Genomic DNA, 13,503 nt, shown 5'->3' on the forward strand with positions numbered 1-13,503 from the left:
AGGATAATGTACGACCTGGATGGAAATATGCAGGTGATGTTCACATGCATCTGTTCTTCTAGATGATACAGGTTTCAAGTTTGGAAGGGAGTGCAGTGCATCAGTAGTGAAGGAAGCAAATGTTAAAAGGTGGTGGATGGGGTGCCAATCAGGCAGGCTGCTCTGTCCAATGAATACTCCATCATGCTCCTAACCAATGTTTGCTCTAAGCTGCACAGAGCCATTTTGATGTTTCATGGACAATGATCAGTGTCAGCATCCAAATGCAACATCGACTTCTAGTTCCAGAGGTCACTGCTATGCACAGGTCTTGGAGGCCCATGCAGCCAGTAAGACAATTAGAAGAATGCTGCTCCTGACTTGTGCCTCGCAGGTGGACAGGCATTGAAGAGACATGAAGTGAGTTACACATTGTAGATGTTCAAGGCTCTGACCAGCTCTTGCAGCAATAGTATTTCTAAGACTCCAGTTCAGTTTTTAGTCAATAGTAAGCACCAGAATGCTAATAGTGTGCAATTTAGCAATGGTAATACCACTAAATGTCAAGGGCAATAGTCACATTCTCTTGTTGGGTGATGGTTATTCGTACTATACAAGTGCCAGACAATGTTACTCACCATTTAGAATCAGAGGCGTACAGCACAGAAACAGACCCATCAGTCCAACTCATCCATGCCGACCAGATATCCTAACCTAATCTAGTCCCATTTGCCAACACTTGGCCCATATCCCTCACAACCCTTCTTAAATCATGTACCCATCCAGATGCCTTTTAAATACTGCAATTGTACCAGCCTCCACCATTTCCTTTGGCAGCTCATTCCATACACAGACCACTCTCTGCATTAAAAAGTTGCCCCTTAAGTTGCCTCTTAAATTTTCCCCATGTGCCCTCTAGTTATGGACTCCCCCAACCCTGGGAGACGACCTTGTCTATTTACCCTAGGGCCCTCATGATTTTATAAACCTCTAAGGTCACCCCTCAGCCTCCGATGCTCCAAGGAAAACAACTCGAGCATATTCAGCCTCTCCCTGTAGTACAAATTCTCCAAGCCTGGCAACATCCTTGTAAATTTTTTCTGAACACTTTCAAGTTTTACAACATCCTTCCGAAAGGAAGGAAACCAGAATAGGGAAAAGCAACCCTCTACCATCACCGTCTTCTACCTTCAAGCCTATTCTGTATCTAAATGGCTAGTTCTCCCTGAATTCCATGAGATCTAACCTTGCTATGTAGTCTACCATGAGGAGGAGAAAGTGAGGTCTGCAGATGCTGGAGATCAAAGTTGAAACTTTATTGCTGGAACAGCACAGCAGGTCAGGCAGCATCCAGGGAACAGGAGATTCGACGTTTCGGGCACAGGCCCTTCTTCAGGAATGAAGAAGGGCCTGTGCCCGAAACGTCGAATCTCCTGTTCCCTGGATGCTGCCTGACCTGCTGTGCTGTTCCAGCAATAAAGTTTCAACAGTCTACCATGAGGAACCATGGCAAACACCTTACTTAAGTGCATACAGATCACTTCCACCACTCTGTCCTCATCAATCCTTTTTATTATTTACAGTCATAGAGATGTACAGCATGGAACCCTTTAGTCCAACCCGTCCATGCCGACCAGATATTCAAAACATTCAATCAAGTTTGTGAGACATGATTTCCTATGCACAAAGCCATGGTGACTAATCAGCCCTTACCTTTCCAAATACCTGTAGTCCATCAGGATTCCCTCCAACAACTTTCCCACCACCAATGTCAGGCTCACTGGTCTATAGTTCCCTGGCTTTTCCTCATCCCTTTTCTAAAAAAGTGGCACCAGGTTAGCCAATGTTAGAACTTTAATTTTTAGATCCAGTCTAACGTTTTCAATCACTACTTCCAAATCATCAAAATTAATAAGAATTATGATCGCTGGCCCCAAAGTGTTTCCCCACTGACACCTGAGTTACATGCCCTATCTCATTTCCTAAGAGTAGGTCAGATTTTACACTTTTTCTAGTAGGTATATCCACATACTGAATCAGAAAAATGTTCACAGTTAAAATCTTGTACACACTTAAATTTCTCTCCACCTAAACCCTTAACACTATGGCAGTCCCAGTCTATGTTTGCAAAGTTAAAATCCCCTTCCATAAGTATACTATTATTCTTACAGATGACTGAGATCTCCCTACAAATTTCTCAATTTCCTGCTGACTATTGGGGAGTGTTTAATACAATCCCAATAAGATGATTATCCCTTTCCTATTTCTCAATTTCACCCAAATAACTTGCCTGAATATCTTCCCAGGAATATCCTCCGCAAGTACAGCTGTAATGCTATCCCTTATCAAAAACATTACCCCCCACCAACCTTTCTATCCTTCTTACAGCATTTGCATCCTAGAATATTAAACTGTCAGTCCTGACCATCCCTGAGCCATGTATTTTATCAGATAAAACCAGGATTTTGACCAGCTATCACTGCATAAGAATGTGGAAATGCGTAAGTATGAGAAGACACAAATTATGCAAACATCTCCACTTCTGACCTACTGATGAAAAGAAAATCTGTTTTCAAGTAGCTAAAAATGTTTGGGCCACGGAAACTAGTCTGAGGAACTCCTGCAGTTTACAAAATTTACCTCCAACACAAAACGTCTTTTGTACTGGATATGACTCCATCCAGAAAGCACTTTTGCCCAAATTACCATTGACTCAGGTTTTGCTAGGCCACTATAATGACATGCTCTTTTAAATGCTGCCTTCATGTCAAAGCCAGTCTCACACACGGAGTGTTTTTGTCCACATTTGGACCAAGACTGTAACGAAGTCAGGAGTTGAATGACCCTGGCAGAATACAGACTGAGTATCAATGTACGGTTGTTCATTGAAAAAAGTGCCTTGAAGGGACTTTCAATAACCCCTTCCATCAATTTGCTGCTGACCAAGTGTGGACTAATGCAGTGGCAATTAACAAGTTTAGGTGTGTGTGTACAGGACACAAACTCTGGTTAATTTTACACATTAATAGGTAGATGCCAGTATTGCAGACACAGCCTGGTATGCAAGAAACAACTTTTAATTTCCTAAACCAACCTTTCTTTTGGGATCCCTTTTCTAAATATTGGGCAGTCTTTTGCTTTAAACTCATTCATTATGAGATAGATTGAGATTTTAGAACAAAAAGATTGTCAACACAAGCTCAGTTTGTGCAGGCCCCGTTTTTAAAATCAGACATAATTATTTCACTGAGCCTGGCATTACTTCAATCATAGGTTCTACAGAAGAAAGAACATAATTTCAGTCATAACATCACAACAGAGATCAGATCCATCATATATAATTTCTATTTAAAAATGTAAAACTCATTGTAGAACAGTTTTTATAAAAATATGAAGCTGAACTCTAAGTGAAAGCTCATGCACTTATTTCATATTTTTTAATAAAAATATAAACACACAGCTGGCACATCTATCATTTGTGTCTTTCATTGCCCCTACTGTAGAGTGAAATTGCTGGATGAAAGTGACTCCAAACATAAATTGTCAGCAGTACACTATTATTATGATGACGACGATTACAACACACAACTGCCCCCTGCTATTGCACTTAAAATGGCAGCACGGCTGTCAAGTTTTAAGTTGGTAGCCATGATGAGGAAGTGCCGGTATTGGACTGGGGTGGACAAAGTTCAAAATCACACAACACCAAGTTATAGTCCAACAGGTTTATTAGGAAGCATTAGTTTTCACAGTGCTGCTGCTTCAGTAGCTGACAAAGAAGCAGCGCTCCAAAAGCTAGTACTTCCAAATAAACGTTCAATTTCTGATGTTCAGACAAGACTGCTTGATTATCTTTTAAATTAACTCTAATAGTGTATATGGTGCTATTTACTGAAATGTGCTCTTTTGATATACAAACTAAGTTCTTTCAATAATACCACAACGTCAGTTCAAATTATAAATGAATAAGATTGTATACATGCTGAATCCAACCAGAATGGGTGAGGCCTTATGTCAATTCCTCCAGTTAGTTGTCTGGTTGTGACTGAAGTCATGCTACAATTGACAAGTCTGACATCTGGATAGATTCTGCTGAAAGTTTTTAGGGCCTATTCTATAGGTTAACTGTATAAAAGTCTGTTTAAAATATCAATTATAGCAGAACGTGTAAAACAGGCCATCTTAAAATTATCAAAACCAGGACCAGTTGATTACAGGAACAGGAATCTTTGAGGAGAAAGTGAGGTCTGCAGATGCTGGAGATCAGAGCTGAAAATGTGTTGCTGGAAAAGCGCAGCAGGTCAGGCAGCATCCAGGGAACAGGAGAATCGACGTTTCAGGCATAAGCCCTTCTTCAGGAATAAGCTCATGCCCGAAACGTCGATTCTCCTGTTCCCTGGATGCTGCCTGACCTGCTGCGCTTTTCCAGCAACACATTTTCAGTACAGGAACAGGAAGCCATTCAATGAGATCATGGCTGATTTGTGGTCTAATTCCACGTACATACCTTTAGTCCATATCCCTCAATACCCTTGCTAAACAAATTTTATCTATCTCGATTAGAAATATAACAACTGATCTAGCATCAACTGCCACTTATTAAAGAGAGTTCCAAATTAACTTTAATAATTAAATTTAATTGTTTATTTAAGGTCAACATTGCTTCCTATAATGCAACAAATTGTTCGGACTCAAGTCATACTCCTGGATCTCAGTACAAAATCAAAGTTGACACTCCACTGCTGTACGGATGGAGTGCTGCACTATTAGCCATGTAGTCTTTCAAGTGAGACATAAACTGGTTGCCCTCTCAGGTAGTCAAAGAACAGATAACATGATTTTGAAGAACAGCTAAGGAGTTTTCTCCGGTGGTCAGGTCCAACATTTATCCCTCTGTCAACAATCACAAAAAAATATTATCTGGCCATTAGCACCTTCCTGTTTGTCAGAGCTTGCTGTGTGCAAACTGACTGCCATATTTCTGACATTACATCAGTGACTGCAATTCAAAAACATTTTATTGTCCACACACACAAATGCTTAGTTGTCATGAAAAACACTATATAAATTCAGGTCTTAAATGTAGATAATACTTTACCAACACTAAAAAAAACTATACATAGTTTACACTCTAGCCAAATAGAGTCATTGAGATGTACAGCATGGAAACAGACTCTTCGGTCCAACCCGTACATACTGACCAGATATCCCAACCCAATCTAGCCCCACCTGCCAGCACCCGGCCCATATCCCTCCAAACCCTTCCTATTCATATACCCATCCAAATGCTTCTTAAATGTTCCAATTGTACCAACCTCCACCACTTCCTCTGGCAGCTTTCCATACACGTACCACCCTGTGTGAGAAAAAGTTGCCCCATAGGTCTCATGTCTTTCCCCTCTCCACCCTACACCTATGCCCTCTAGTTCTGGACTCCCCGACACCAGGGAAAAGACTTTGCCTATTTACCCTATCCATGCCACTAAATTTTGTAAACCTCTATAAGGTCACTCCAGGTCAATCCGACGCTCCAGGGAAAACAGCCCCAGCCTGTTCAGCCTCTCCCTATGGTTCAAATCCTCCAACCCTGGCAACATCCTTGCAAATCTTTTCTGAACCCTTTCAAGTTTCACAATATCTTTCTGATAGGAAGGAGACCAGAATTGCATACAATATTCCAACAGAGGCCTGACCAATGTCCTGTACAGCTGCAATATGACCTCCTAAGTCCTGTACTCAATACTCTGACCAATAAAGGAAAGCATACCAAACGCCTTCTTCACTATCCTACCTATCTGCGACTCCACTTTCAAGGAGCTATGAATCTGCACTCCAAGGTCTCTTTGTTCAGCAACACTCTCTAGGACATTAAGCATATAATTTGCTTTCCCAAAATGCAGCACCTCTCATTTATCTAAATTAAACTCCATCGGCCACTTCTCAGCCCACTGGCCCATCTGGTCAAGATCCTGTTGTAATCTGAGATAACCCTCTTCGCTGTCCACTACACCTCCAATTTTGGTGTCATCTGCAAACTTACTAACTGTACCTCTTATGCTCGCATCCAAATCATTTATATAAATGACAAAACGTAGAGGACCAAGCACAGATCCTTGTGGCACTCCACTGGTCACAGGCCTCCTGTCTGAAAAACAACTCTCCACCATGTGGTGTAAAATTCCAAGCAGTGGAATGTGGTGAAACGGTTAAAAATTATGTCCCAATACATGTGTGAATCTAACCGGAATGGAGGTGTTGCTTAGTCCCGTGTGAATCTTATTACACACCTCCCCGTGTGAATCTTCTTATCTGTATGTAACCAGAATGGAATGTGTTTTTTAGCCTTGCTCTGCTGTTCACATGAATGTTTATATCTGGAAAAGAGTATATCAGCTGGAAAAGTCTCCAGTTCGGTGAGTCTGCTCCGGGGTTACGTTTAACCGCCGAGCGTGGGTTGTTGGCAACCGCTCTACGCGAACTGACGGCTCCCAGTTCCGGTAACATGTAGAGTGAGTATAAGCCAGACCCGTTGTGGCGACGCTGCGGGGAATAAAATGCCCATATTCTAGCAGACTCGCCTCTTGGTCGTTTGTTCTGTGTCAGACTACTCTCCTACGAACCTGACCTTGAGAATTTTTTTTAAAACACACCACCACCCTCTTTCTTCTACCTTTGAGCCAGTTCTGTATCCAAATGGCTAGTTCACCCTTTATTCCATGAGATCTATCCTTGCTAATCAGTCTCCAATGGGGAACCTTGTCAAATGCCTTACTGAAGTCCATATAGATCACAACCACTGCTCTGCCCTCATTAATCCTCTTTGTTACTTCTTCAAAAAACTCAATCAAGTTTGTCAGACATGACTTCCCACGCATAAAGCCATGTTGACTATCCCGAATCAGTCCTTGCCTTTCCAAATACATGTACATCCTGTCCCTCAGGATTCCCTCCAATAACTTGCCCACCACTGAGGTCAGGCTCACCAGTCTATAGTTCCCTGGCTTGTCTTTACCTTCTTAAACAGTGGCACCACGTTTGCCAACCTCCAGTCTTCCGGCACCTCACCTGTGACTACCGATGATACAAATATCTCAGCAAGAGGCCCAGCAGTCACTTCTCTAGCTTCCCACAGAGTTCTCGGGTACACCTGATCAGGTCCTGGGGATTTATATTTCCCTTATACTCCAAGGATTCACTCGATCTATCCTGTCTATACCTGACATATGCTTCCTTATTTTTCTTAACCAAACCCTCAATTTCTTTTGTCATCCAGCATTCCCTATACCTACCAGCCTTTCCTTTCACCCTGACAGAAATATACTTTTTCTGGATTCTCGTTATCGCATTTCTAAAAGCTTCCCATTTTCCAGCCATCCCTTTACCTGCAAACATCTGCCTCCAATCAGCTTTCGGAAGTTCTTGCCTAATACTGTCAAAATTCTCCAATTTAGAACTTCAACTTTTAGATCTGGTCTATCCTTTTCCATCACTATTTTAAAACGAATAGAATTATGTCTCTGGCCCCAAAGTGCTCCCCCACTGACACCTGTCACCTGCCCTGCCTTATTTCCCAAGAGTAGGTCAAGTTTTACACCTTCTCTAGTAGTACATCCACATACTGAATCAGAAAATTGTCTTGTACACACTTAACAAATTCCTCTCCATCTGAACCTTTAACACTATGGCAGTCCCAGTCGATGTTTGGAAAGTTAAAAGCCCCTACCATAACAACCCTATTATTCTTACAGATAACCGAGATCTCCTTACAAGTTTGTTTCTCAACTTCCCTCTGACTATTAGGGGGTCTATAATACAATCCCAATAAGGTGATCATCCCTTTCTTATTTCTCAGTTCCACCCAAATAACTTCCCTCGATGTATTTCCAGGATTATCCCCCCTCAGCACAGCTGTAATGCTATCCCTTATCAAAAATGCCACTCCCCCTCCTCTCTTGCCTCCCTTTCTATCCTTCCTGGAGGATTTGTATCCTGGAACATTAAGCTGCCAGTTCTGCCCATCCCTGAGCCATGTTTCTGTAATTGCTATGATATCCCAGTCTCATGTCTCTAACCATGCGGAGTTCAGCTGCCTTCCCTGTTCAGCCCCTTGCACTGAAATAAATGCAGTTTAATTTTTTAGTCCTACCTTGTCCCTGCCTGCCCTGACTGTTTGACTCACTTCCATTCTCAACTGTACCAGTCTCAGATTGATCTCTTTCCTCACTATCTCCCTGGGTCCCCCCCACCATCTTACTAGTTTAAATCCTCCCGAGCAGTTCTAGCAAATTTCCCTGCCCGTATATTAGTCCCTTTCCAATTTGGGTGCAATCCGTCCTTCTTATACAGGTCGCTTCTACCCCAAAAGAGATTCCAATGATCCAAAAATGTGAATCCTTCTCCCATACACCAGCTCCTCAGCCATGCATTCATCTGCTCTATCCTCCTATTCCTGCCCTCACTAGCTCGTAGCACTGGGAGCAATCCAGATATTACTACCCTTGAGGACCTCCTTTTTAAATTTCTGTCTAACTCTCTAATCTCCCTCCAGAATCTCAACCTTTACCCTTCCTAGGTCGTTGGTTCCAATGTGTACAATGACCTCTTGCTGTCCCCTCTCCCCCATGAGAACATTCTGCACCCTCTCTGAGACATCCTTGATCCTGGCACCAGGGAAGCAACACACCATTCTGCTTTTTTCTGCTGGCTACAGAAACGTCTGTCTGTACATGACTACTGAATTCCCTAACACAGTTGATCTGTTGGAAGCCGACGTACCCCTCATTGCATTACAGCCGGTCTCAATACCAGAAACTTGGCTGTTTGTGCAATGTTCCCCTGAGAATCCATCACCCCCTACATATTTCAAAACAGCATACCAGTTTGAAATGGGTATATCCACAAAAGACTTCTGCCCTACGTGCCTTCCTCTCTCACCTTTCCTGGAGTTAACCCATCTATGTGCCTGTATCTGAGACTTTTCCCCCTTCCTATAACTAATTCAACTTTTTTTGCCATGGATATACAGAACTTTTATTGGTATTTTAAGGCCATTGATTACTTCCACTTGGGGGAGGGGGGGAGGGAGAAGAGAACAAAGGCGAGCGGTGGGGGAGGGAGGGCAGGGGAGGCAAGGGGGGGAGGAAGACGACGACGAGGAGGACGGGGGGGGGGGGGAGAGAAGGGGGGGGGGGAAGACGACGAGGAGGAGGACGGGGGGGGGGGAGAGAAGGGGGGGGGGAGAGAAGGGGGGGGGAGAGAAGGGGGGGGGGAGAGAAGGGGGGGGAGAGAAGGGGGGGAGAGAAGGGGGGGGGGAGAGAAGGGGGGGGGGAGAGAAGGGGGGGGGGAGAGAAGGGGGGGGGAGAGAAGGGGGGGGGGAGAGAAGGGGGGGGGAGAGAAGGGGGGGGAGAGAAGGGGGGGGAGAGAAGGGGGGGGAGAGAAGGGGGGGGGGAAGGGGGGGGAGAGAAGGGGGGGGGAGAGAAGGGGGGGGAGAGAAGGGGGGGGGGAGAGAAGGGGGGGGGGAGAGAAGGGGGGGGGGAGAGAAGGGGGGGGGGAGAGAAGGGGGGGGGGGAGAGAAGGGGGGGGGGAGAGAAGGGGGGGGGAGAGAAGGGGGGGGGAGAGAAGGGGGGGGGAGAGAAGGGGGGGGGGAGAGAAGGGGGGGGGAGAGAAGGGGGGGGGAGAGAAGGGGGGGGGAGAGAAGGGGGGGGAGAGAGAAGGGGGGGGAGAGAGAAGGGGGGGGGAGAGAGAAGGGGGGGGGAGAGAGAAGGGGGGGGGAGAGAGAAGGGGGGGGGAGAGAGAAGGGGGGGGGAGAGAAGGGGGGGGAGAGAGAAGGGGGGGGGAGAGAGAAGGGGGGGGGAGAGAGAAGGGGGGGGGAGAGAGAAGGGGGGGGAGAGAGAAGGGGGGGGAGAGAGAAGGGGGGGGGAGAGAGAAGGGGGGGGGAGAGAGAAGGGGGGGGGAGAGAGAAGGGGGGGGGAGAGAGAAGGGGGGGGAGAGAGAAGGGGGGGGGAGAGAGAAGGGGGGGGAGAGAGAAGGGGGGGGAGAGAGAAGGGGGGGGGAGAGAGAAGGGGGGGGGAGAGAGAAGGGGGGGGGAGAGAGAAGGGGGGGGGAGAGAGAGGGGGGGGGAGAGAGAAGGGGGGGGGAGAGAGAAGGGGGGGGAGAGAGAAGGGGGGGGAGAGAGAAGGGGGGGGGAGAGAGAAGGGGGGGGGAGAGAGAAGGGGGGGGGAGAGAGAAGGGGGGGGAGAGAGAAGGGGGGGGGAGAGAGAAGGGGGGGGGAGAGAGAAGGGGGGGGGAGAGAGAAGGGGGGGGGAGAGAGAAGGGGGGGGGAGAGAGAAGGGGGGGGGAGAGAGAAGGGGGGGGGAGAGAGAAGGGGGGGGGAGAGAGAAGGGGGGGGGAGAGAGAAGGGGGGGGGAGAGAGAAGGGGGGGGGAGAGAGAAGGGGGGGGGGAGAGAGAAGGGGGGGGGGAGAGAGAAGGGGGGGGGAGAGAGAAGGGGGGGGGAGAGAGAAGGGGGGGGGGAGAGAGAAGGGGGGGGGGAGAGAGAAGGGGGGGGGAGAGAGGGGGGAGAGGGGGGGGGAGAGAGAAGGGGGGGGGGAGAGAGAAGGGGGGGGGGAGAGAGAAGGGGGGGGGAGAGAGAAGGGGGGGGGAGAGAGAAGGGGGGGGGGAGAGAGAAGGGGGGGGGAGAGAGAAGGGGGGGGGAGAGAGAAGGGGGGGGGAGAGAGAAGGGGGGGGGAGAGAGAAGGGGGGGGGAGAGAGAAGGGGGGGGGAGAGAGAAGGGGGGGGGAGAGAGAAGGGGGGGGGGAGAGAGAAGGGGGGGGGGAGAGAGAAGGGGGGGGGAGAGAGAAGGGGGGGGGAGAGAGAAGGGGGGGGAGAGAGAAGGGGGGGGAGAGAGAAGGGGGGGGGAGAGAGAAGGGGGGGGGAGAGAGGGGGGGGGAGAGAGAAGGGGGGGGGAGAGAGAGGGGGGGGGGAGAGAGAAGGGGGGGGGGAGAGAGAAGGGGGGGGGGAGAGAAGGGGGGGGGAGAGAGAAGGGGGGGGGAGAGAGAAGGGGGGGGGAGAGAGGGGGGGGAGGAGAGGGGGGGGGGAGAGGGGGGGGGAGAGTGAAGGGGGGGGTGAGAGAGGGGGGGGAGTGAGAAGGGGGGGGGAGAGAGAGGGGGGGGGAGAGAGAAGGGGGGGGGAGAGAGGGGGGGGGGGGGGGGGGAGAGAGAAGGGGGGGGGAGAGAGAAGGGGGGGGGAGAGAAGGGGGGGGGTGAGAGAAGGGGGGGGGAGAAGGGGGGGGGAGAGAGAAGGGGGGGGAGAGAGGGGGGGGGAGAGAGAAGGGGGGGGGAGAGAGAAGGGGGGGGGAGAGAGGGGGGGGAGAGAAGGGGGGGGGAGAGAGAAGGGGGGGGGAGAGAAGGGGGGGGGAGAGAGAAGGGGGGGGGAGGAGAAGGGGGGGGAGCGAAGGGGGGGGGAGCGAAGGGGGGGGGAGCGAAGGGGGGGGGGAGCGAAGGGGGGGGGAGCGAAGGGGGGGGGAGCGAAGGGGGGGGAGCGAAGGGGGAGCGAAGGGGGGGGGAGCGAAGGGGGGGGGAGCGAAGGGGGGGGGAGCGAAGGGGGGGGGAGCGAAGGGGGGGGGAGCGAAGGGGGGGGAGGGGAGCGAAGGGGGGGGGAGCGAAGGGGGGGGGAGCGAAGGGGGGGGGAGCGAAGGGGGGGGGAGCGAAGGGGGGGGGAGCGAAGGGGGGGGGAGCGAAGGGGGGGGGAGCGAAGGGGGGGGAGCGAAGGGGGGGGGAGCGAAGGGGGGGGAGCGAAGGGGGGGGAGCGAAGGGGGGGGGAGCGAAGGGGGGGGGAGCGAAGGGGGGGGGAGCGAAGGGGGGGGGAGCGAAGGGGGGGGGAGCGAAGGGGGGGGGAGCGAAGGGGGGGGGAGCGAAGGGGGGGGGAGAGGAAGGGGGGGGGAGAGAAGGGGGGGGGAGAGAAGGGGGGGGGAGAGAAGGGGGGGGGAGAGAAGGGGGGGGGAGAGAAGGGGGGGGAGAGAAGGGGGGGGAGAGAAGGGGGGGGAGAGAAGGGGGGGAGAGAAGGGGGGGGAGAGAAGGGGGGGAGAGAAGGGGGGGGAGAGAAGGGGGGGGAGAGAAGGGGGGGGGAGGACGGGGGGGGGGGAGAGGAGACGGGGGGGGCGGAGGGGAGAGACGACGGGGGGCGGGGGAGAGACGACGGGGGGGGCGAGGGAGAGGACGACGGGGGGGGCGGAGGGGGAGAGGACGACGGGGGGGGCGAGGGAGAGGACGACGGGGGGGGGCGGAGGGAGAGGACGCGGGGGGGCGGAGGGGAGAGGACGACGGGGGGGGGGCGGAGGGGAGAGGACGACGGGGGGGGGCGGAGGGGAGAGGACGGGGGGGGGCGGAGGGGAGAGGACGCGGGGGGGGGCGGAGGGGAGAGGACGGCGGGGGGGGCGGAGGGGAGAGACGGCGGGGGGGGCGGAGGGAGAGGACGGGGGGGGGCGGAGGGGAGAGGACGGCGGGGGGGGGGCGGAGGGGAGAGGACGGCGGGGGGGGCGGAGGGAGAGGACGGCGGGGGGGGGGGGGCGGAGGGAGAGGGACGGCGGGGGGGGGGGGAGGACGGCGGGGGGGCGGAGGGGAGAGGCGGGGGGGGGGAGGGGGAGAGGACGGCGGGGGGGGCGGAGGGGGGAGAGGACGGCGGGGGGGGCGGAGGGGAGAGGACGGCGGGGGGGGGCGGAGGGGAGAGGACGGCGGGGGGGGGCGGTGGGGGAGAGGACGGCGGGGGGGGCGGGGGGGAGAGGACGGCGGGGGGGGCGGGGGGGAGACGCGGGGGGGGCGGGGGGGAGAGGACGGCGGGGGGGGGGGGGAGGCGGCGGGGGGGAGGGGCGGCGGGGGGGGGCGGAGGGGAGGACGGCGGGGGGGGGCGGAGGGGAGAGGACGGCGGGGGGGGGCGGAGGGGAGAGGACGGCGGGGGGGGCGGAGGGGAGACGGCGGGGGGGGCGGGGGGGAGAGGACGGCGGGGGGGGGCGGAGGGGAGAGACGGCGGGGGGGGCGGAGGGGAGAGGACGGGGGGGGGGCGGGGGGAGAGGACGGCGGGGGGCGGAGGGAGAGGACGGCGGGGGGGGGAGAGAGAGGAGGGCGGTGTGGGGGGAGGAGGAGAGAACGACGGGGGGGGGGGGGACGACGGGGGGGGGGGGACGGACGGGGGGGGGGGGACGACGGGGGGGGGGGGGGAGAAGAGGACGACGGGGGGGGGGGGGGGGGAGGGGGGGATGGGGGTGGGGAGGATGGGGGGGGGGGGACGGACGGGGGGGGGGGGGAGGACGACGGGGGGGGGGAGGGACGACGGGGGGGGGGGGGGAGGGGACGACAGGGGGGGGGGAGGGACGACAGGGGGGGGGGGAGGGACGACAGGGGGGGGGGAGGGACGACGGGGGGAGAGGGACGACGACAGGGGCGGGGTGGCAGGGTGGGGTAGAGAGGGACAAGGGCGAGCGCGGAGAACTGAAGATGCCCGATTTGGGTCCAGGACGTGTGGGGTGTGGTGATGATACCGCGCCCCCCCCC

At 53.6% G+C, this 13,503-nt stretch overlaps 1 protein-coding gene across 1 annotated transcript in view; it reads right to left on the reverse strand.

The window, feature by feature from the left end:
- Window positions 1–3,246: 3,246 nt before the first annotated feature.
- Window positions 3,247–13,503, reverse strand: part of rmnd1 (required for meiotic nuclear division 1 homolog) — a 69,140-nt gene continuing 58,883 nt past the window's right edge. Inside the window, exon 12 of the mRNA XM_087991756.1 lies at window positions 3,247–3,255. Within this exon, the coding sequence (XP_087847882.1) occupies window positions 3,247–3,255 (9 nt within the window). The remainder of the gene's footprint in view (window positions 3,256–13,503) is intronic.

This window comes from Chiloscyllium plagiosum, unplaced genomic scaffold, assembly GCF_037043375.1.
Source record: "Chiloscyllium plagiosum isolate Xiang-an unplaced genomic scaffold, Cpla_swu_hap1 HiC_scaffold_10, whole genome shotgun sequence".
Taxonomy (NCBI): domain Eukaryota; kingdom Metazoa; phylum Chordata; class Chondrichthyes; order Orectolobiformes; family Hemiscylliidae; genus Chiloscyllium; species Chiloscyllium plagiosum.